A 24380-nucleotide genomic window follows, 5' to 3' on the forward strand; every position below is an offset into this window, starting at 1 on the left:
GTACGGGCGCGACTGCCTGCCGATGCACCTGCCGCACGTGGACGGGTGCAACCGCACGCACGGCATGCCGCTGCTGAGCCACACGGCGACGCGCAGCCTGACGCCAACGGGGACGCCGAGTCTGAGCACGACGCACTACAGTCCGACGCAGTACAGTTCGACGGAGAGTTTGCAGGTGACGGAGACGGTGGCGCCGCCGCCCACGCGGACCCCGACGGCATCGGTGAGCAGCACGCTGTGGTGGAGCGACGTGGCGTGCCCGACGCTCGCCGTGACGACGACGGCGGCTGGTGGGAAACTGACGCAGAACGACATTCGCGGCGGTGGGAGCGCCGTCCCGACATGGCTAATGGTGGCGCTGCCGCCACCGTTTCGTTGGGCACGCGACCCGCGGCTCGGCACGCACCTGAGCTTTGTGCCGGTGTCCACGGCGCAGCCGAGCGGGTTTGGTGGTCCGTGGGGAGCGATGCTGAGCAACGCGACGTGGGAGCGCAACGCGACGAATCCGTCCACCGTCCTGGAGCTGGCTGTGCCCGTGCACCGCGGTTACTTCATTGCTGTCGACGAGACGATAGTCATTCGCTGCGACGCTGCGGCGGTGTTCGGCGGCTGCAAGGGTGTGCTGCTTGGGTCCTTCACGATCAGGTTGAACACGCTGCCCGCCGCTGCCAGCGCCCTCTCGGCGATCACCGGCGTTGTTGCGGGTGCGGCGGCTGTTGCCGTGGTGGTGACCGGCGGGCTGGGTTCCATTCTGGAGATGCAGGCGCTCGGCGTGTTCGCGAGGATGCCGTGCGCCTCGGCGCGGGAGCGTGCGAGCACCGTTGCGCTGCCGTACTTCCTGTCGGTGTTCGCTGCCCTTGACCCGCTGTGGATGGTGGTGGGCAACGCGCTGCTCGCCGCAGTGTTCGGGTGCGTGCACTGCGGTGTGACGGCGGCCTTTCAGCGGTGGCGCGGCGTAGACGCGGCGAGTGCGTGGGCGGCGATGCGCTTCCCGAGCCTGACGTACGTCGTGGCGCACGCGATGCACCTCGGCATCTTCTTCGGCTCCGTGTTTGCACTGGCGATGCCCGGCGCCCGCGTGCAGCACTACGTGATTGGTGCCGTTGGCGTGCTGTACGGAGTGGCGTTCCCTGCTGGTGTGTGCTACATGATTGCCCGCTACACGGGCGCGAGCTTCACGAGGTACTGGCAGTTTTCGAGGAAGCCGCTGCCCGAGCGCCTGCTGTACCCCGTCGGGTATTGGCACCCCGCGGCGCAGCAGCGGATGTACGGCGGCATGCTGACGAACATGAGGGGCAGCCGCGTGTACTGGTGCGTGTTTCAGCTGTCGGTGCTGTGCGTGGTGTGCCTGATTGCGGCTGTGCACCCGTCCGTGGGAGGCTGCCACGTCCAGTACTTCTGCATGGCGGCTGTGCTGCTTGCGGGTGCGGGCGTGGTTGCCTTCACGAACATGATGCGCTCGGCCTTCCTGACGGTGATGCGCACGGCGAGCTTTGTGCTGCTTGCGGCGCTGTGCGTGGTCAGCGCGGCCAACCATCTTGCGCCGAGCGACGGCGGTGCGAGGGCGTACGCGGCGATCGTGCTGCTGCTGATCGCTGTTCTGCTTGCGGCCACTGTGTACAGTGTCGTTGTGTGGCACGCGGAGGACTGTCACTGGCAGGAGCTGCGCGAGCCGCGGCGTGGTGTGCTGGAGGCGCTGCTGCGCGATGACGAGGAGAACGACGAAGAGACGCAGAAGCTGCACGACATGACGTCACAGTCGTACGCCTCAGGCACTACCGCTGCGTCGTCGTACCGACCACCCGCACCGCCGTTGCAGTCTGTGACCGGTGACACCCGCTCAGACTCCCTGAGCCTGTTCGACGGTGCATCCAGTGCGAGCCGTATGATCGATTACGCCGCTCTGTGACGTGTAATACGTGGAATTAGTAAATATGCGGTGCTAGTTGATGCGGGAGGGCGCAGGGCCATGGATGTGCTGCGCACCACAGCCATCCGTCGCTAACGGCGCCGAGAGTGTTGTTGGTCGTTGTTTGCACCGATTTGTTTTCATTTTTGAGCGGGTGCTTCCAGGAGTTTTTCCCGTTCCACGATGATTGTGTGGAAGGGGATTGAATTGTCGCTCTTGTTACTGCTGGTTTTGCGTTTTATCGGACTGTAATTTCATGGAGTTGTGTGCGAGGAACTCAATGCTCATTTTATGCAATGGAGGAGGGATTCAGTGAACCGCCTATTGGAAGTAATGAATTGCAGTCCTGCCTTATCGTGGGTTTCCATGCAACAGGCATTACAGCTTTCAGAAGCAAAGCGGCGACAGAGTAGGAGCAGGGCTCCAGGCTTCCAGGAACGCCTTTGAGCGGGATTATGTATTGGGGCGCGACGTATTGCTGTGATTCCGGGCTGCCATGGCGTGGCGAGTGCAGCGGGGGATTGATGTCTCTTTAGCGGTGGAAGTGACGGACCAGGCCATCCCAGTCACGTTCCACACTTGTCCTCGAGCGCACCGCCGCCATGGCTGGATCCCTCAGGTGTGCACGTGGAACGCGCGAGACTTGGATGACGCGGCATTGGGATTTGTTGCCCGCTACGGCCCGCGTGTTTTGTGTGTGCACGAGGTGTGACGGCCACTTCCGGCAATTTGCACATCCCTTCACGGCGCTGCCATTGATGTAGTTGGCACACCGCGCTCCACGGGCAAAGGATATTGTCGCGGATTGGACACGCTGGTACGGGGATGCCTACACGAGGAATTCTTTCTTTTCCCCAATTTCCTTCTGGCCCTGCAAAATTCAGGTACCACAGCAGATACAGAGGGGTGTGGCGTTAGCATGGAGAGTACGATATTCACCGGGACTTTTTACACGGCAGCGTGCGCCTGTGCACCTTCTCGTCGAACCGTGGGAGCACGCGAACACATGTCGACGGTTTTGGATCACCTGGTGACTCACATCGTGGACGTACCCTTTTTTCTCGCCAGCAGCACCGAGGAACGCGCACACGGTTGCAGCTTGCCTTCGGCCACTGCGGCATACCCAAGAACGAGGCATGTGAAGCATAAGCCGAGGAGGCGTCCGACCTCGCACAGCTCAGAGGCACATGGAGCACCGGCATCGTTTTCATTGGCCGAAGGTATTATTTGTGCCCGACAGCTCAAGCCAGGAGCTCGCCGCTCCACTGTATCAGGCGATTGGGAACCCACGCGCACGGGATCCACTGTCACTCGCGGGGTAGAGGCTGCACTGGACCGCCTCCGCACCGGGGTTTCGCACAATAACGGATGGTTGCCACGGCCACTGCAACCCGCCATCCCAGGCACATGCCGTTGGTGCGGCGCGGATGCCGCACAGCAGGCACGCAAAGAACTTCGCACGGAAACGCCTCCTCCTCACGCTGACCTTACCCCGCCACGATCCGACGCCCGGCAGACTGCCCGGTGTGCGGCAAGCACTGCAGTTGCCGCACTAGTGTCGTGACGCGCATGGTGAACGCCCATGGCATTACGCGCTCTCAGGCGCTGCGGGAATTTGACTTTCCCGGTGAGTCGGAGCCGCCAGAAATCCCACCGGAACCACCGACAAGCACTTGTGCGAGGACGAGAGCGAAAGACGGCACACCGACCGCACCTCCGCCGCAGACTGCACGGCTCAGGCCGCAGCCACTCTCTCATGCAGCTTACGCACGGCGTCGTACGAAAAGCAAGCCGGAACCGTATCTCATCTTTGGCATTTCCACAAGCAAGAGTTCCCCCGACAAATAGAAGGCGCTGCCAGGAATATGACGGTCTGACGGCATCCACCGCGCTCGAATGCACGTACTGTGAATTCGGGGCTCAAGCGAAAGCGGGACCACCATCCCGCCTACGAGCACACGAACACTCCAGCACAGAGCCACGGTCGGCACCGAAGAGGGAAGCACTTTGTAAACGCTTTTAATATGACGGACAGGCGGGCAATGCCGGGGGTTGACCACCCACACACGGCACAAACACCCGACAGAAAAAAAGTCGGGACACTAAAAATGGAGAATGAATAGCCACGCGCTGCAAGACTCGAACCTCCGCATGAAGAACATCAAACCCACACAGAAACCCCACCTCTGCACAGGAGGGGAATGCCACCGAGAAACAGTGCACCGTGTGCCTAAAATGGCACGCACACGCATGCGTTGATGGACGTCACGCTGTCGCCGATTTGCCGACGGCAGAGAGGTCAGGCCGCCGAGAAGGCGCACGTTGCCCGGTGACGACAGCCCGATGGGATCACCACCAGTTTGGTTTCGCCGTCCAGCATGCGGGTTTCCGTGCCACAGCAATGCCTGACTGACCCGCTACCGCACGGCACGCCACGGGCATCGATCGGACATTGTGAAAACCGGCCGACCGGAACTGTGCGGAGAGGCAGGTCGGCATTTACTCCGCTGCCCGGCTCTGCAGGCGCCCAGAAAAAAGCATGGAGCGGACATTGGAGAAGTGGGGAAGCCGTGCTTCACGGAAATATTGGTGTGTCTCCACTTTGAGGTGGAAAGGTCTCTGCCCCAGCAGTATCTCCGCGCGGCGAGAGGGCACGAGGCCCCTCGCAGATGCGGCAGGTCGTATTTGCTCGTGGCAAGCTGCTCTCTTCTTCCTTTTCTCATTTATGGCGTCCATGTTTGGTTGGTTCTGTGATTTGTTGTTTTATTGATTCTTGGCGGCAACGGATTATCGAGCCACCGCACTGTCCCCGGGGCGGGTGCGTAGCGGTGGTGTGTGCTTCACGGCCTCCGCTGCGGCTCCCACTTTGGGTGCCGGGGCTCTCTTTCACATCTTTAATCATTGGGCGGACGTGCTCTGCGATGGTGGCTGGCGTGTGGGTCTTCGTATTTACTTGAAAAGGCACGAGGAATAGTAACAATATATATATCAAATGCGCTGAATAGATATTCATACCGATATTTACATACATACGCAGTTTATAAAATAGCAATTCAATAAACCAAGAAACTGAGCAATCGGTCAAATTGTAGGAGAGAGAAGGGATACATCCATATCTATACAGATGCATCAATGAATAAGAATAAAGTATCGTTTTTATACTCATGCCCATATCGATATATCTACACATTGATCAACGCCTATTTTCTTATGTGTATCCCTCCATATAATTGTTTCACCGTTCTTTTTTATTCTTGGCATTTTGCTTCCGCTATATTACGTATTCTTCTCCCGTGAGTTTATTCTTACCTTTTTAGAGCGCATAGGCATTCCGTCCCACGGACAAGGTTTCATATGCACTGAGGCACCCCATCGGAGAAATGTCAGAGGGGGCTTGCGAAACCCATCCCAATTGAATTATGATTGCTATCTTCTCCGATCTCTTGAGGAGCCGCAAGGTGTGATTGCGTTGCCCCTGCCACCCAACACAATGACAACTTTCAACGAGCAGTTTGCAGGCACATTGTGCAGTTTCCTTGAGGTGTAGCCCACACCTGTATCGTGGGAGTGAATGCACGGTGTACCTGTAGGGGATGCTGAGGGTGGCGTCAGCGAGGCATGGGATAATATGTACTCCGGAGCAAGTGTCTGGCGTTGGCCAGAGGAGGTCCTGTGCCAACGGCATCATTGATTGATGGCCATTGATTTTGAGGCTTCGATCTTTGGTGCTTTAGGGAATGGAAAGGCGCTGGCTGACCAGGTGCCACTCGCCATCTGATCTCTCCTGGATGTGGCTTAAGAGACGATACGGACGCATGCAGATGAGGGAAAGGAAATAGGACATTGTGTGGACATGCATGTGGACTTGTCAGAGCGTCACGATATCCCTCAACAAGTGTGGAGCCCCGACTTGATGATTCGATCTTCCTGATAAAACTGCCTGGGCTGGAGGTAATTGCGCTGACTTCCGTTTCACCGATATTTTCCTTCATCTGACAGTCTGCGCAGCTGACGTGGAGGGACATCATGCGCACCTGTTTCCGGCGGGTGCGATGCCGTTTCCCACAAATGAGGACGATTTCCCCGATGATGTGCTCCGTCGTCTTCACTTTTTTTATTTGACGACACGATGCAACGCGGGGTTGGTGCTGAGCGACGAAGGCCTTCCGTCTCGGTTGGAACCAAAACGGAGAGTCCATGAAGAGACATGCTGCTCGCGATTGGTTGATGCTTGGCCTGTGAGGTGTCTGTTTGCCACCGTGGAGCATCTTATTTGCTTGATTGCAGCTCCCTCTACGCGTTGCACAGTTCTCGTGCTCCTGAGTAATGCCGATAAGGGCGGACTGCATGATGGTGTTTCATTGCTGGAAGGCTCTGTGAGAAGGAAGAATGTTTTTTTTTTTTTTGGACGAGACGAATCTGTCCTTTGATTGAAGTACGAGTGCCTTGTTGCAGTTCTTGTTGGCCGCTGGTGGCTTTGGTGTTTGTTCCAATCAATGGCTCTCACTGGCGGTTCCAAGGTCTAATATCGACTGTTGTCGTCGTTCTTGGGCCCACGTTGCTTGACCCATCAATTATTTGTGCAACTGGACAACAAGTTCTCTGTGGACGTGGATCATGTTTTACAGAATATGACCGCAACAGCTGCTGAGCGGGCTGGTGGTTGTTGCGTCCTGCATGACTCTGACGATGTTCTTGCGGATTTCACTCTGTTGCGTGTAAATGATGTTACATCTGTGCCTCTTCGTGTGGCAGAGGCCTGAACCAACGGAGGATAGAGTGTTTTGATGAATTAGAGCACCGACAACTTTCGTGTTGCTCATCATTATACTCGTTTTCACTGCGGTCCTCGACGTGGGGAACATTTTGTTATTTTGTGCAGTATGGGGATCACTTATCCGGTGGCATATCGCCGTGTGGTGGTCTCTGGTTCAAAGGACCCTGTGAAATAGTTTGTGAGGACGAAGGGTGATGGCAGGACTGTCGTGCCCGCACAGACGGAGACGGGAACAGGCTGGTTGATGTGCCCTGCAACACTACGGTCTCAATTGCGTCACTGGATGCGTGCAGAGCAGGTGGCTCTCCGGTGTCTGTTGGCTTCACGGCCAACCCGCTGGCCCCTTCTGAAGGGCATTCAAGAGCATTCGTTCTCTGAGGGAGTTTCTGCTGGGTGGTCCGCACACTGAAGTGTCCGCTCCATTGGGCTTTTTTTTCGGTGAGAGGATGGTTTGTTGCACTTCTTGGACCCCTGTGGAGGGGGAGGGTCATGGGGCAACATGCCCACCGCTTCGGTGTTGGCGCACCACGTACTTGTGGCCGCGTTACGCAGGAGGCATAATACTCTGTTGCAGGATGAAAGCAACGTGTTCTTGTCCCTTGCCAGCAATGGAGGGTCTTCCTGTTATGTTGTTTGGGTGTTTTTGCAGGATGACGAGTTTGCAAATGGTTACGAGGGATTTGTAGCTGCAGGGTTTGGGCGCCGTTGGTTTTTTTTTCTGACGGGCGGTGTCGAGGAATTACAGGCGCTTGCAGATGTCATCGCCGGTGTGAGGGCAGTTGTTTCAGCCACCCGAAGCGCGGCTGTTGGGAATAAGAGTTTCACTCTTGCAGCTGAGGCAGGCATCAACGAGGCGAATGTGCGGGCTCACCACCCTACTTTCTGTACTGTTTTGCCGCGACGACTGGATCTGATTGCCAGCCACATTGAGCCGTCGCCATGTGGCCGCAGCGTTGCCTCGAAGGGATCGAGAGGCCGCGGGACACGGCAGTTGTATTCATCCGTGGAGGTGTCACGGGGGGAGAAATGCGGGCCTTTCGGCAACTGACATCTCGCTGCCTTTTGACGCCATATTCGGTGAGTCCGTGGGTACTGTCTGACGCTCCTGCCTTTTACTCGATGATTGGAACTGCTGAGATGTGGAGGACATTTGCTGCACCTTCTTTTTTGGTATATTTGTCGCACGCCGTGTTCGAGACGGTTTTCGATTGCCGCATTGCATGGGGTGCTGCAAGGCACTGCTTTATGCCACGCGATTGTGTTGTGGGTGCCGTGCGGTGGAAATATTTGACGTCGTTGAGACGCCCTTGGAGGGTGGGGGTGGCGATCCTCCGGCGCGGGTGATCACTGACGGGTTCACACGCTCCTTTGAATTTGCTGTCCCTTTGTTGTATTTTCATGGACTGACAGCGAATATTGCAGAATATATTCAGGTTGCTGCGGTGCTCCATACATTCAAGGTGTTGTCCTCCGCGCCGTCAACCTCGGCAGCTGAACGACCGGTGTCTTTGAAGGATTCGGGAGGAGGATCCTTCAATTTGTTCCGCGGCTGGAGTCAATTCCTTCATTTCTGTCAGTTAGACACGCCCACACCGTCACTTTGCATTCTCTTCCCTCAGTGGGAGGAAAGGGTGATGACGAACCTCGAGAGACGGTGGCACTTTTTGTTGCATCGCTGAGGGATCGGTCAGCGGCAGTTGATGCATCAGCCCTTCCTGAGGGTCGGCGACACAAATTCTGTGGCTGAGGCGATTTGGATGGGAGTTCACAGGGGCAAAATCCGCGCTTTCTTCCGTGTTTATGTCGATGGAATGCAATTATTTGCCCTTCCTGTGATGCCTCGTGTGTGCCATGACACCACATTGAGGAGAGCACGAGGTGCTATTGTGCGTGCTATTTCGTTAGACGCCACGGCTCTTTTCGGGTGTGTGATCCGACTGTGTGGTGGGTCCGTTAAGGGGGAGGACGTGGATGGGCCGAGCTTACCCGACCGCTGCGCCTCATTTTGCTGAACGCCCTGACCAAATTGCCGTTCCCCTTTTGCTTGCCTTACCGGGCCTGGCGACCTCTTGAGGAGCGGTGCGGCGGCATGGACTGTCAGGCTGCTGAGGAGGCCGTGGCTGCGCGGGATGTTTTGCGGATTTTTTTGCGTTTCAGGACTACTGTAGAGAGGAGGACATTTCATGCCTTCTCCACGTCCAGGAGAGTAAATGGAGGGATCACGGTTGTGGGATCTCACCTCACGAGTGTCTGCGCTCGTTGATTGCGTCGACGGTGCGCTCTGTGTCTTCGATCCCTTGCCGAAGCATCTCGCCATTTTCCTTCCGGTGAACGGGAAAATCCACCGACACGCCGAGGGGGTGGTGGGGGATTTTGCAGCGAGGAACGGTTTAAAGGCCCTGCAATCCGGGAGTGCTGATTGCAAGGATCCCGCAGCACTTGGGATTTTGCTCGCATTTAATTTCTTCTGTCTGTCTGTTGGTTGGTGCCGTTTGCCGGAGAGCGTCTTGGCCCGTGCACAACCGTCAATGTCTCTGCTTCTGTGTGCGGCCCCACAGTGCTTGAGCCGTTGTTGACAGGGAGATTAATTACTGTAGCGGTTACGACGACGCTGGTGCGTTACACTGTGGATGGCGGCGCCACCCTTTCTTCTTCCACGCTCTGTTTTGGTGCTTTTCAAATTTCAATTTGATTTTTTGCGCGCAAACACACTCAGGCTGGGAAGGAAGCCACGACCAAGCGCGTGTCGCTACTGTGAAATTCAGAGGTTTTGAAAGGACTAACAACACACACACCGCCTACACACACACACACACACACACGTATTTATATGCTCTCACGTGTTGCTGCTGTGAAGGCACCCCGCACACACAACCGTCGCCGCGTGACCGGATCCAGCGGCAGGAGGAGGGAACGAAGAGAGAGTGAGCCGCAGAGGTCCAACATGTCCCGGCATCTTTTTTATTCTGCCGTTCTGGTGCTTTTTTTTGTGTTGGTTTGCTGCGGCAGTGGGGCTGCACACGCTGTGGGGAGTGTGTCAGGGTGTGTGCGGCTGCTGCAATGTGCCGAAATTTTTGTGCTACAGGAGACGCCGGTGAAACCAAAAGATGGGTCTGAAAGTAAAGTGAAGGATTCTTTTGTTTCATCCTCTCTCGTCAGTGCTGGTGGGGTAATGGCTGTGCTTGCTGAGGGTACTTTGGCGCGTTGCCCAACAAAACAGGTTTATCCAGCCGACTTTGTTGCGGGGTACGCCAACCCTGCGTGGGGTTTCTCTTCTCTTGTCGCTGAGGCCATTAAGGATACGCAGAGGGCGCACACGGTGTTGAGTACAGTGAATGAAACGGGACGTGTGGGTGTTGCGCGCCAACCCACAGCCACTGCGAAGGACAAGAGGGCGTTTCCACTTGTGGGAATCCATGAATAAAAGTATTACGATGCTAAGAAGAGTTGGAACGTAATTGACTCAGATATTCGACTGGTTGTGGGTGAGACCACTCGTTCCGGGGACGGCGAGCCGAGTGAACCGATCAACTGGGGTGAACCCAAATTGCTGTTAAAAAGAGGATTCCACGGACTAAAAGAGAAGCGAAGGAGCGTTTCCCCACTGCTGGCGCCGGTGGTTTCATGGAGGATGGCATGCTTGTGTTTCCTTTTGCGGCAAGGAATGACAAGCGTGAATTTGTCTCCATTAACATTTATTCGACGGACAACGGCAATAACTGGGTGCTCCTAGAAGGCATTTCCTTTGCGGAATGCCTTGACTCTCACACCACCGAATGGGAGGGATCAACTTTCATGGTTGCCCTTTTTTAGAGTGGCCGCAAGTTGTACCAGTTGCATGAAATGGGGAACACGTGAACGGAGGCTGTCAGAATACTCCCAGGCGTGTGGGTCAGGCCACAACCAGGAGTCCGTTGGGACGAAGGTTTGCGTGTGGAAGCCCTTACCGCCGCGAAAATTGAGGGAGGGAAACTCATGCTGTACACCCAGAGAGGGTAGCTCTCGGGGGAGAAAAGAGCCAATGCGCTCTAACTTCTTTTTTACAAACAACAACCACACGTTTCATAGGAGCTTGTGAAAAGAATGATCACGGGAGAGCTGGCTAACTTAATTAATGTATGTGTATATCCTGATAAATGAATGCATTCTTTATGATACTTTCTACCGTATGAATCTTTTTGGGAAGAACGCGACTTTGTAGGGGCAGGGAGCCGATAGAGGCCGGATAATATTTGCTTTTATTTTGCCATCCCACCCACCCCCTTTTGATTCCCACCACGCGGCGGGGTCTTGTGGTTGGAGGACCCCAAAGTCTGCCACTTCGTAAGTAATAATATTTCAAATCCTAACTGAGGACAAAGGACCATGCTAATGGTCCACAGAATTCTATATATTGAATGAAAATAAAACATTGAAGCAATTAACTAACGAACCTTTTTCCCTAACTTGTTTGTTTCCATAGATAATTTCAGGATCCGGCCAGCTGCCCGGAAGATTATTCTGTTGGATTGTTTTTTGTGTAGGATGATGTGGGTCAAGCGTTTGCCAACACCCCGCTGTGCTTGGATGGTGCGTTGCACCCTTCGCAGTATGCGGTTATTGGAGCAAGCAGGACCATTTCACTTTCTCGCCTGATGGAGGATCTGCAGACGATCAGGTCCGCCCTCAGTACTTGGGCACAGCTGGATTCCTCCTTCTCAGAGTCGTTCACACCCACAGCGGGTCTGGTTGGACTCTTATCCAATGCAGCCAGTGGTGACGGGACGTGGATTGACGATTACCTTTGCATGACTGCAAGCGTGACGAATGCAGTGAAGGTCGAAAATGGTTTTCAATTCACGAGACCTGGGTCCGGGGCAACGTGGCCCGTAAACAGCCGGGAGAGAACTGGGCTGTACACTTCTGTAAGCCGCGATTTCACTCTTGTGGCGACGGTGGTCATACAAAATTTTTCGAGGTTGAGCACTTCTCTGCTGGGTGCGGTGCTGGCCTCACCGGTCAGCACGAACTTCATTGGGCTGTCGCACAGCACTGAGGGTAAGTGGGAGATAGTGTTTGACGGCAATAAAACTGCACATGGCAGAACTTGGGAGCCGGGGAAAGAATACCAGGCGGCGCTGATGGTGCAGGGCGGCAACAAGGAGCTCCGTGTGCGTGGATGGCCGGCTTGTGGGGAGCTTGGAAACGAGACCAACACCTGAGGTGCGGGGGGCTGAATTCTCGCACTTCTACATCGGGGGAGGCGAAGACGACAGCGACAGCAGTATGACGATGACGAAGGTCTTTCTGTGAGACCGCCCACTGAGTGCCGATGAACTAAAAATGGTCAAGAAGAGCGACGCCACAAAAGGTAATGGTGACGACTCCATGCGTGGGGGCGTGTCTCGGGTGCTTCTGCTGCTGGGGCTGTGGGACATTGCGGCCCTTTACTGAGAGGTCGGAGCGAGGAGTCCCTGCCACCAGTGGGAAAATATGTGCCTCTCTACGCACTCTCCGAAATAATTGACGTTTTGCGTGGACGCACCCTTTATTTTATGTTTCTATCTCTGGTTTGACTACCTCATCCTGCCCGTGTAAGTCTTTACGAAGGATGTGCTCTCCCTCCGGGGACCGCACCGCAAGGCATTTGTTTTTGTTTATATATATACATCTAGTGTAACTTTTTGGGACTGTTGGGATGTCTTTAATGTTTCCGTATGTTGATGACACGTGCACTCGGCATTGAGCGCCACGACGATGGAGCGATGGAAAAAGGGGGGCTAGATGTGCAGCAACGCGCTGAGTGACTCAATGAAATGTGGGTGTTGTGTGGACACCAGAGGGTTGAACGGCTGAAGCAAATATATTCTTACTTTTGCGGGAAGAATATGCAACCATTTTTTTTTTGCTTTTTCCGCGTTACTGTGTTTTTTTTTGGACCTGAAAACTTTTCCAAAGTGATTTTTTTAAAATTTTAACCTTTTTTGTTTTAAATTTAATTTTTATTTTCCGCAAGCGTATTGTGGGTTGCCGCTGGTTGGGCTGCCGTGCCATGCTGAGCCTTATTGGACTTCTCCCTCTCTTTTTTTCCGTCCTGCACCTCCGCTGCGTGTTTTTTTTGTTTCTTCACGTGCGTGGCTCTTTTTTTCTTTGCGTGTCAGCAGGCACACAACCGCACGGCGTACATGTTGCGGTGCAGTTGTATGCTTCTCTTGCACTCGGTGGCGGAAGCGGCGTGTGGATGCTGCTGGATCACTCCGTGGCAATGAAGAGAAGGAAGGGGGAGGCGGTGAGAGTGCGCCACGGCTCTCATCCCCTGTGGGAATGCTGAACGGCGTGTGGCGGTATTGTTTTGAGGCGCCGCACCATCACGCACGAGGACGTGGCACGGAGTGTAAGATCTTTTTTTTTGCGTGTCTGCTGCTGTGGGTGTGGGTGCGGCCGCGTCGGACTTGTCGGCACGATGGCCGCAGCGTGTGGCTGCCACTCTGTCCTCTCGAGAGATATGCTACGACGTTTTCACTTGTGTGTTGTTTCGGGGACAATGTGCCGGCAGCTGTGCGATTGCCGGGTGGATGGGGAGGAGCGGAGGGAAGTGCGTGAGCGCCGCGGTCAAGAGTCGCGCTGGGTGTCTCGCCGCAGAGGGCATTCCCCACCAAACCCAGCACCGCTCGTGCCGGGCACCCTCTATCACACTGCAGCATCGTATTCGACGCCAGCAGCACGCAGCGAGGCAGCGGATGCCGCCACCGCCACGAGTGCGACCTGAAGGGGACACGTCTGCTGTTGCGTTCCGAGGGGGCACTCCGTGTGGCACAGCGGCGTGCCCACAACCTCTTCGCGGAGTCCGCACACGACACCGGGCACTGGCCGCGGAGTGTTTGCGTCGTGGAGGACACTGCGGCTGAGTCCCTCTTCCTTTCAGGTGGACGGACGCCTGTTTTTACTCTTTTCCCACTCAGGCGGATGGCTGCGCGATGACACCACAACGAGGCAGTTGTTTTTACCATGGAGGGGTAATGTCTGCAGGGTTACGCATTGGGAATATGAATGACGAATGCAATGGGAAATAGAGCGTCATGGTTCTTTTGTGCTGTGCGAATTGCAGAAATTTTCAATCTATATATTCCTTGTGTGGGAGCTTTTCATGATGCATTGCTGCTGTGGCGTGTATGATTTGTGATACCTGCGTGTGGCCGTCGCTGCACCGAATTCTCTTCCCACTTTTTTGTGTTAGGGGCTATGCCTACATGTATTTCTGCAGATTGTTTGCGGTGACGGCGGTGCCACACGGGTGCGGGACCGTGGCGAGCGGAATGCATGGACGAACCCTCCGCGCTCACCACGGTGTTGTTGTTTTTGTTGTTAGCTTTTCCCAACACCGTGCTGAGTGAATGGCAGCCACTTGCCGTCGTTGCGGTGGTCCTCGTGCATGTGGTGTGCATCGCACGCTGTGCCGTCACACAGTGTGGATGACTCTATTGTTTTGGCTGCCCGTCGGGACTATGCCTATTGTTCCCATCTTTCTCATTTTCCTCCTTTGATTGGTGGTCAGTGTTCGGCTTTAACTCGAGCCAACTGCGGGGACAAGGGGAAACAATGCGTGGAAAGCGCAAGAGAGTGCACGGCGATCATGAGGAAGGCCCTGCGTCCACTGTGCGGCGGGGGGATGGTCGGAGGGGAGCGAGGCCGGAGTCCCACAGCGACACGGATCAACCCGCTACGACTCGCAGAAGGGCGAATGAGATGCGGCGATTAATGTGGGCTATTTACAGTCGGGTGGAAGGATAAATGCTGCAGGGATTGTAAGAGTCTGTGCACAATGCGAGTTGGCATATTGTTGTGGGGGTTCCCGGCGGCGAGTGGACGGTAATGGAAGTGAGGCTTATGAGGGGGAACACCGAGGTTATGGACCTACAGGGCAGTTGGCGAAACCCTTGAAAAGGATGACGGTGTGCAGCAATCCGGTGCACCACGTCCCAGGCTGATGGCGCGCACCTCGGACAAGGGATGGCCGTACTCGTGGAAATGGAAGGAGAACGAATCCATTCGTGACTGCAATGTGAACTGTGGGGTGGAGCGAGTGTGGCGGATCGTCAAGGGCGATGTAACCGAATGGTTCGGCAGTCACGTTGGGACGGAATTTACGCCTGGGCGGCGTGTGTTGATTTGGACGTCCGGGATCGGGAAGTCGATGGCTGCCGGCTCGTACCTCCTCTATCAGCTGCTGCACCACGATGCGGAGCGACTCCCTGCGGTTGCGTGCTTTGTTTGTAATTGAGCATTCCTGTTTGACAAGACCACCCAAACGGTGCGAGAATACGTGGGTACTACGAAATCTAAGAGAGTCTTTTTTTTCTTTTTGGCAGCTGTGGGGCTGTGCGGCAGCGTGCTTGCCGTGCGTCTCTCATCTTTTGCCGTTGCTCCCTTGCTGTGTTGGTGGGGGAGGAGGCGCGTGACGGCGTCGGTGGAGAGGGAAGGCACCGACCGCTGCTGACGGTGACGGTCTCTGCTGCAGGTGATCTGACGGGATGACGTAACCGGTGTCACAGTTAACAGAGATGGATGAGGGCCGCACTGCGTCTCTGTCCCCTCCCTTCGTCCCCTCCGTCCACTGCAGTCACACCCGCCGCGCGGCATCTGCACGACTACCATCCGGACGGCTGTGGGCCAATCAGAATGTGCAATCGGTGTGGACCCTTTTCCCGTGACCAAGTGCTGCCACCGCACTTCTTTGTTCCCTTCTTTGTGCAATGCCGTGTGCTCATGGTGCCGCTGCTTGCTGTGCAATGCCGACTCGTATGAACGAGAAGCGACGCATTGACTGCTGGGGGCCGGCGAGCTCTCCACTCCACTTACGCACCACCAACACCAACACCTTTTGTACGCGCTTGATGGCTGGCGGTCGTATCGCTGCCACGTGGCCTGCCTCGGCTCCTGTATGACGTCTACGCATCGGGATCGCCATGTGATGGAGCCATTCGGTAACAGGAGCGGTGCCAGTGATCATTTGGCTTTTTGCCGGGATTCCGCCACTCGGCACGGTATTTGTGTGAGGCTGCGCGGGCGGTGGGAGGGCTATGGTGTCACTGACTTGATTGCGTCTGCGCTGCTTTGTGTCGGCGGTTGTACTGTGACGGGGATTGTGTATGTCCGGATGTTTTTGCGTGCCACTGTGTTTGGCTAATGTTGTCGCCGTTTTTATTCCTTTTTGACCGTGCAGTTAGAGATACTTTTGCTTTACCAGCACATCTATCGTTTCAAGGTGTTAGGAGTTAATTGCAGTATTAGGATTAGCAGTATTAGTATAGCGATCTATCGAAATCGTGTATCTGAATTCGCCATATTTAGGAAGGGATTTGCTAGGCAGGAGTTATGGTCGACGGGGCGAGTGCGACACACCACGACAGTTTTATTGGTGCCTGTTTGGGTCGGTGGATGCGGTCTGCGGTGGGTGCGTGTCCGCGCAGCCGGCACCGTGTGCGGCACAGGGCCATCGCGGCTGTGCGTGTGGCGCTGCTCGTTGTGTTGGCGCTGGTTGCGGCTGCTGCGTGGATGCCCGCGGTGCATGCGGTGGTGTTGCGACTGCGGGGCGGCACGGTGGACAGAGCCATCACGGTTGGCCGTGCCGTGGACACGGTGCTGATGGACGGCGTGCGCATGACGAACGGCGTGGCTGTGGTGCTCGACGTTGCGGCGATGCTTCCCGGCGCGCTGCGCATCGAACTGAGGAACTGCGTGTGCGACGGCGGTGCGCAGATCTACGTGCGGGGCTACAGCGGCGAGCCGGCGAGTGACCGGAGCCTGGAGGTGAGCGTGAGCGGGCTGTCCGGGAGCTACTGCTCGCTTGTGTTTGTGCACAACCTGCCGGCACACACGAACGTGACGGTCCGTGACTCGACGATTGTGACGGCGGGGCCGATGCGCTACTCCCAGCTGAGTGGGCTGACGGACGCGGTGGCATCGCCGCTTGTGCTGCACGCGACGTCGCTGTTGCAGAAGCAGCTGCGTGTGAGCAACACCGTGCTGAGGTCGTTGCACACGGGCGGGTCGGCGGTGTACGTTGGCGGCGACGTGGACCTGCTGTCGAGTGCGGTGGTGCTTGACGGCGTGTCGCTGGAGGCGTCGGGCGGTCCGACCGCGTCCGCGATGCATGTGGCGTCCTCGTCGCGTCTCAGCCTGCGGAACCGCTCGGTGTTCTCCGTGACGAACGTGTCGGTTGTGAGCAGCGGCGGCGGCATTGTGCTTGGCGAGCGCCTCGCGGTGCTTGATTCGGTGCTGCGCTTTGTGGGCGTCGAGGGGTCTGTTGCGTCGTCGCTGGTGCGCTGCGACGGTGGGACGGTCGGTGCCGGCGGGTGGCTGGAGCTGCGCGACGTGTGGGCGGTGGGCGAGGCGTCGTCTGTGGCGTCGCTGTCGGGGGTGACGCTGAGCGGCGGCACCGTGTCGATTGCGCGCTGCGCTGCCACTGGCGCGACGCTTGTCTCCGGGCTGGTGATCACGAGCGGCGTCGTGTCGGTGCAGTGCAACCGTGCCGGCGGCCGGGTGCTGCAGAGCAGTGGCGACTACCGCTTGGCCGGCCTGTCCTCCGTGAGCGTGGTGCCGTGCGACGGCTGTGCGGCCGCGCTGGCGTGCTTCGATGCGCTGACGGCGTCGTTCTCCGACTGCGTGTGCAGCTGCCGTGCCGGCGGCTTGGGCGAGGCGTGCCTGCCGTTTGACGTGCCGCCTGCGAGGTCCGGTGGCGGTGGTGGCGGTGCGCAGGGCTGCGTGAGTGGCGTGACGCTGACGGAGTCGGTGACGATTGGCGACGGGCGTGCGACGGCGTGCTTCGACTCGGTGGTGTTTAGCGGGCCGATCACTGTGGCGGTGGACCTGCGCTTGTTGGACGTGTTCGCTGACGCGCTGAACGTGACGCTGCGCCACTGCGTGCTTGCGGGCGGTGCGCAGCTGCGGATTGGTGGCCTCGGCGAGAGCACTGCGCGCCTGATGCCCCACGCTCTCGTCAACATGAAGAATGTGACGTCGCTGGAGGGCGTGATTGTGCTGCATGGCGCGATGCCGCTGCACTCGAGTGTGCTGCTGGAGAACTCGACGCTGCGCGCGACGGTTGGTGGGTCGCAGTACGTGCCGACGACCCCTGGCCGTGCGGAATCTCGGTACGGCCCCGCTCTTGTCCTGGACGGTGTCCGGCTTCTGTCGACGCGGTTTGTCATGACGCGGTCGTTGCTGGTGTGTGGCGGGGAATCGTGCGCTGCGATCCTTGTGGAGCACCGCCTTGACGTGAGCCTGTCCAGCGTCTTCTACATGGACAATTGCGTCGTCAGGTCGCGGACGCACGTGATGTACGCTCTTGCGTCGGACCTGCGTGTGAGCGGCGGCTCCGTGTTCTCCATACAGAACAGCTCGTGGAGTGCGCCGAGCATCGAGTACTACGAAGGTGCTTGTGTGTTTGAGGATGTTGCTGTGGCTGGCGGTAGCGTGCTGCAGATTGTGTCCAGCGCTTTCCGTCTCGGCTTCGCCATGCTCATGGCAAACACGCTGACCGTGACTGACGGCAGCTGGCTGGTGCACCGCGACAACGAGTTCCGCACCGCCTACGTTGTGTACGTGGCCAACGAAAACGGCGTTGCGTTTTGCGATCGGAGTGTGTGGTCGATACTTGACAACAACTTCACGTACGGCTTGTACTCGGCCTTAACATACATGACCAGCGACTGGTCACCAGCGTCCGAGTCGCGCCCGATCATCTACGGCGTGTGCAATGAAGCAAGGGGCTCTCCCGTGACGGATTACCGAGACGACCTCAATATTGGGGTACCCGTGACGTCGCTGGACTGTGGCGCGTGCACCATAGACGCCGTGTGCTTCGCTGCGAGGACGAGCAGCATCAGCGGCTGTGAGTGTGTGTGCGCTGCTGGCGGCTACGGTGACACTTGTCTGCCAGCTGCGGTTCCGGAAGGCCTTGGGCCGCTCCCGCTCCCCGATGCGGACGACACGGATGTCCGCTGCGTGCACGGTGGCAGCATCAGCTCCGTGGACGATCCTGATCCCGGTGTGCGTGGTCTGTGCTTTGTCAGCGTGACCTTCACCACTGCGATTGTGCTGGACCTGTCACATTTTGATGTACCGCAGCAGACGCTCAACATCACGCTGCTGCAGTGCGTCCTCATGGGTCTGTCGATCAAGGGGAGTGGTGCGCGCGTGCACGTGAACGTGACATCCTCGATGTTGGATTCTGGTGCATTGGAGTTTGAGGGTGATTTTGGTGTGAGCTCCCAGATACTGGTGGTGGGCAGTACGCTTGTGTCGACGTCTGGCCACGCCATTCAATTCCAGAGGTTTTCTCTTGGTGCGAACTCGTCACTGCTGTTGCTCGACAATCTCATTGAAGGGAAAAGTTACGCAGTCCGTTTATTCTTTGTTGTTTTTGATGGTGACGGGATCATTATGAAGGGAAACACGCTGAGGGGAGCGGAGGAGGACTTTCCGTTGGAATCCGCTGTTTTTTTTGAATCTGCTATTTTAAAGAATGATGGCTACTTTGACATGGAGAATAACACGATGAGCGCAGTTAGTGGCATTTATTTTTATGGGGACATCATTGTGAGCTCCGCGGGGCTGCTGCGAGTGGCGGACTGCACCTTTGCTGGCATCACACTGTTTTTTAAACCTGCGCTGGTGCATTTTGACGGCTTGGTGACCCTCCAGGGTGGAGCGCAGTGGCGTGTGGAGGGCAACAGCGTGACTGCAGCCTCAGTGATAGGTATGCCTAATTCCTTGTACAAAATGAGGCTGTCGGGCAGCGGCACCACCGTGGTTGTTGCACACAACCGTCAGGTGGACGATAGCTGTCCTTTTGCTAAAATGGCTCCGTCGAACATGATTGTGGTTTCACCCGCGCGGTTTGTGGTTGGGTGCAACCTGCAGGGCGATGAGGAGGTGTCGTACGACGGTCTGTTTCCTGAGGACGTGATGGTGTTTAGGTGCGGCACATGCAACGGTGACGCGGCGTGCTACATGCCTGGGACGGAGTCGGTGGACCGCGGCTCGTGCTCGTGCAGCTGCAAGGACGGATGGCATGGCGCGTCGTGTCTTCCCTTTGAGGTGCCCGACGCGGCTGTGCCACCCGTGGCGGAGAGAGCCGTTGACGGCGACACGAGCTGCGTGGTGAACCAGACGCTGACGAACCTCACGCTGAACGTGTGGAAGATGCAACACTGCTACGTGGATGTGACATTCAGCGGCGTGGGTGCAGTGCTGACGTTCTCCCTTAACAGTATGCCGCTGCATCTCCCCATCAACATCACGCTCACTGGATGCATATTCCGTGAGGGTGCCGTGCTGCAGTTTGTTGGGGGAGCTGAGGCGGCGGAGTCGGCTGGCGTCCTGATCCGCGTGAGCCAGACGGTGATGCGATCCTCTGTTGTTGTGTTTGCACTCGCCCTCCCGCAGCACTGTGACATTGCCGTCACGGAGGTTGACGCGGTGCAGTCCTCTGAGGTCCAGCTTTTGGACAATAGGATTAACATGTGGAGCGTTATGATGCTGCGGGACGTCGTGTTGAGTGCGTCCTCGCTGTTGATCAGCAACGTCAAAGCGCATGCATCTGTTTACGGTGCGTTTGGTTTGTACTCGTCTGGGAAGCTGACGCTGGTGGGTGGCAGCTCGCTGTACGCGCGTTACTGCAGCTTTGATGGGTACGAACACCTGTTTTACGTGAACATCCTCAGTGTCAGTGACCACTCCGTTTTTGCGCTGCTCAACAATACGATGTCCTCCGGGACAAGCTTCTTGTATCAGAAGCAAATCTTTAGCGTGTCGGATCACAGCGTGTTGCGCGTCGTGGGTAACAGTGGTTCCGTGTCCAACGCCATATATTCACTAAGCTTTTTTACCGTTCAGCAGTCAAGCTGGCTGGATTGGCGCGACAACGACGTGGAAGTGGGTGCGATGTTTCGTTGCTACCTAATAACTGCCGGGGGCATCGACAGCAGCAGTGTTGTGACGCTGACGGGCTGCAAGATGGGCTTGACGGGGTTGTCGGTATCCTTGCTGAAGCGGGCTGACGCCGGCTACCGGTTCTTTGCTGGATGCCTGACGGTCGCGAGACGGGTGTTGACGACGGCAGCAGAACTGGAGCTCCACGGCATCACCGACGTGACGACGGTTACCGCGTGCGGGGAGTGCACGAAGGACGGCGACTGCTTTGCCCCGCTGACGACGGCGGTCATTGACTGCAAATGCCAGTGCGCTGCTGGAGGGCACGGCGATGTGTGCGTCCCGGCGCCTGTGCCTGCTGGCCCGCCGCCATCGTCATCGCCACCACCGCCACCACCGCCACCACCCACGCCACCGCTACCGCCGGTGGGTGAGTGCATCAGCGACATTGTGTACCCCGAGGTTGCGCAGGCAGTGGGCAGTGGGCAGTCGTGGCTGTGCTACCGCAACGTGACGTTCAGCGGGGGCGGCATGAGACTGACGGTGCTGATTGGGGCGATGACGGGCGACGTGGCGAATGTCATGTTCGATGGATGCACGTGGAGGGACGGCGCCGTGCTGTTGCTTTTGGGCAACGCGTACGCCTTTGTGGGGTCGCTGAACATTGTCGTCACCGGCAACACGTTCCGTGACGCGCTGCTCAGCCCGGAGGGTGGGTTTCCACCGCACACGAACATCACGATCAGCGGGAACCGCTTCACGGTCACGAGGCTGATCCCTCGGTCGGGTTTGGGCCTTAGGAAGCCGTCGTGTGTTGCGATGAATGGACTGGCGATCAGCAATGACTCCGCGGTGGTGTTCAGTGGCAATGTGTTTGAGAGCGTGGGGGCATCGTCAAGCGCCATTCACGTCGTTGGATCTTCGCTGAGCGTGTCGTGGCACTCCGTGTTTGCGGTGGTGGGCAACGTGTTTCATATGGACGGCGCTAACGGTACTCTGATATATATTGGAGGGTCTAGCCAGTCATTTTCGCTGAAGGTGCTGAACGACTCTGCCGTGGTGATCCGAGGCAACGTTGTGACGAGGCCGATGAAGTACCTTATTTTATTCCTTTGGTCATTACGTGTGGAGTCCCGGTCAGCGGTTGTGTTTCAGGGCAACGACATGCAGGGAAGCTTGGTTGTGTTTTATTCAAGCTACTCCCCGAACATCTACTACAACTCCTGGCTGCAGCTGAGCGGCAACCTCTGCCGTGAATCCCCATCGGATGCGTTTGCACTCCTGAGCCCCACGGTGAATCTCCGCGACTCCACGGTGTCTGTGTCCGGCAACCGATTCATGTCCAGCACGGACAGGCCGACAGTTTTACGGATACCCAAAGGGTCCCGCGATATCACGAACGGAGCTATTGTAGCTGGGTGCAACACTGTGAACGGCGAGGAGGAAGTGAACTACGTCATCCCGTCCGTGTACAATGCCACCATTCTGACGTGCAGCGACCCATGCGCCCTCGCGACGTCGTGCTTCCCCGCGTACACGACGACGGTTTCGAGAGATGGCTGCGCCTGCACGTGCGCGGAGGGCGGCCATGGCGATGCGTGCCTGCCTGTCGCTGTCCCCGAACCACCGAGCACCGACGGCGTCGACCTGTGCGTGCGGGACGTGAGTGTGGATGTGGAGGTGAACGCCGGCCTCGGGACGTCGGTGGCGTGCTACGTTGGTGTGACCTTTGCGGCGGACGTCGTGGTGGACGTGGGGTCGATGTCGGGGAGCGTGCGCAACGTGACGCTGGCGAACTGCACGTTTGTGGGCGGAGCGAGCCTGTACGTTGTCGGGTGGCTGTCCGACCCGCCTGCTGACGAGCGCGTTGATGTGTTGGTCAGCGGGCTTGAGTCGCGCTCCGGCGGCGGCGTGCTGGTGGCGAACCGATTCCCGCCGGGCTCGCGCGTCGCTGTGGTGGACTCGGTGCTGATCGCGGAGAAGCGCGTTGCGTACCGCGGCGACTACGATCTTGGCGACCTCTCCGCGTGCCTCGTGGTGCACAGCGTGAATCTGACGGGGAGCGTGCTGACAATTGCGCGCACGCATGTGGCGGCGGTGTTCCGTGACGCTGTTGGCGTGTTGGTGGTTGGCGGCGTGGCGCTGTCGTCGCGCGGTGCGCTGTACTTGGACGGGCTGTTGGTGCAGACGGCGCTGGGGCTGTGCGTGTCGGTGGAAGGCGGTGTTTCGGCCAGCGGCGGCTCCGTGGTGGCGTTTGTTGACAGCGGCTTCCTGCTGTGCAAGCACGCGGTGTCTGTGCGTGGGGCTGTGAGCGTGTCGGGCTCCGCTGTGGCGCTTGTGCGGAGCGACTTTTTGTCGACGGAGGACTACGCGGTGGCGTTTTATTCGACGGTGAGTCTGGCCGGCGGGTCGATGCTGCTGGCGAAGGACAACGTGCACGACGGCGTCTCGAAAGAGATGCTCCACGCCGCTGGCGCCGTGACCGCTGCTGGGAGCACGCTGAGCTTTGTGCGCAACCGAGCGCTGCTGCCGCGGATGGTGTCGGTGAGCCTGTCGCTTGCGGCTGGGACGCATTTGAGGGTGGCGTGCAACGACGCGGGTGGCCGTGTCCTGTCGACGGCGGAGGAGTACGCTGCGGCTGGATTTGGCGACGCTGGGAGCATCGACGTTGCTGGGTGCGACGTCTGCGACAGGGACACGCACTGCTACGCGCCCGGGACGGCGTCTGCGAGCATGAGGAACGGTGCGTGCGTGTGCGCGTGCGGCAGCGGCGGGTACGGCGAGGCGTGCGTGCCTGTGGGAGCTCCCGCGCTGCCGCCCGCTGTGGGCACTGCGTCGAGTGTGTTCTTCCGCGAGGGCGTGACGGTGCGGTCGGTGTTCGTTGTGCCTGCCGGTGCGAGCGAGCTGACGCTGCGCCACGTTGTGCTGGACGGCGTGAGTCCTGTGCTCTACGTGCCGTGGATGGCGCGGGACGGCGTGCGGATCGTTGTGCAGAACGTGTCGCTGCGTAACGGTGCCGTGCTGTACGTGATGGGCGGAGGAGCGTTGGGCGGTGCGGCGGGGAGCGACGAGAGCGGGCCGGTGGAGCTGTCCGTGTGCGATGTGGAGGCGCTGAACGGTGCGCTTGTGCTGACCGGCACGTATCCCGCGGGATCTGTGCTGACGGTGGCGGACACCCTGCTGGTCGCCGCGAGGCCGACGCCACTTGTGTATCTTCCCGGTTCGCAGTCCTCGCCGTACGCACCGGTGCTGGTGCTGTCAGGCCTGCGACTCGTGCGGTCCGTGCTGGTTGTGTCCGGCGTTGCTCTCGTGACGGTGATGACTGGTGGGCGGACGGTGGTGGTGGACGGCGCGGTGCTGGAGCTCGTCGGCGGCGGTGTCGCGCTGGACGCGGCTGTGCTCGGTGGCGAATATGCGTTTTACGCGAGTGCGCGCGTGGTTGCGTCTGAGGGCGCTGTGCTGCGCGTGTCGGGGAGCCAGGTGTACGCCGCGCATGGATTGGTATTCGGCAGCGGAGTGGAGGCCAACGCGTCCGCCGTCGTAGTGAATGACAACGCCGGTGCGCTGACCGATGGCGCGCTGCTGGAGCTGCGGGGGTCGGCGTCGTTTGTGTCCGGTTCGTGGCTTTCGGTGCGCGGCAACAGCATCAGCGGCAGGCTTCTGTCGGTGCCGTCGTACCCGCGCCGTGCGGACCTCGTGCGGAGCACGCTGACGCTCCACGGGAATGCCGGCAGCGGGCCCGTTGTGATGGACGGCACCGTTGCGCTTGGGGGTGCCGGC

At 58.1% G+C, this 24380-nt stretch overlaps 2 protein-coding genes and 3 pseudogenes across 2 annotated transcripts, besides 5 other annotated features; all 5 read left to right on the forward strand.

The window, feature by feature from the left end:
- Tc00.1047053504241.90 (dispersed gene family protein 1 (DGF-1), putative) lies at window positions 1-1909 on the forward strand (the record flags this gene model as incomplete). The annotated part of the gene is made up of 1 exon (XM_806080.1): window positions 1-1909. A coding segment is annotated over one exon (1909 nt), but the record flags the coding sequence as incomplete, so codon positions are not given.
- Window positions 1-24380: a sequence feature (areas not merged during assembly with more than two copies in the genome that could not be assigned to a particular haplotype).
- Window positions 5194-8433, forward strand: Tc00.1047053504241.85 (annotated as a pseudogene).
- Window positions 9472-9508: a microsatellite.
- Window positions 9517-12192, forward strand: Tc00.1047053504241.80 (annotated as a pseudogene).
- Window positions 10753-11186: a mobile genetic element.
- Window positions 12626-12674: a sequence feature (AT_rich).
- Window positions 14424-15008, forward strand: Tc00.1047053504241.57 (annotated as a pseudogene).
- Window positions 16041-24380, forward strand: Tc00.1047053504241.34 (dispersed gene family protein 1 (DGF-1), putative; the record flags this gene model as incomplete). Its single annotated transcript, XM_806081.1, has 1 exon — window positions 16041-24380. A coding segment is annotated over one exon (8340 nt), but the record flags the coding sequence as incomplete, so codon positions are not given.
- Window positions 20964-21026: a microsatellite.

The sequence above is a fragment of the Trypanosoma cruzi genome, genomic scaffold, assembly GCF_000209065.1.
Source record: "Trypanosoma cruzi strain CL Brener 1047053517043 genomic scaffold, whole genome shotgun sequence".
In the NCBI taxonomy this organism is placed as follows: Eukaryota; Euglenozoa; class Kinetoplastea; order Trypanosomatida; family Trypanosomatidae; genus Trypanosoma; species Trypanosoma cruzi.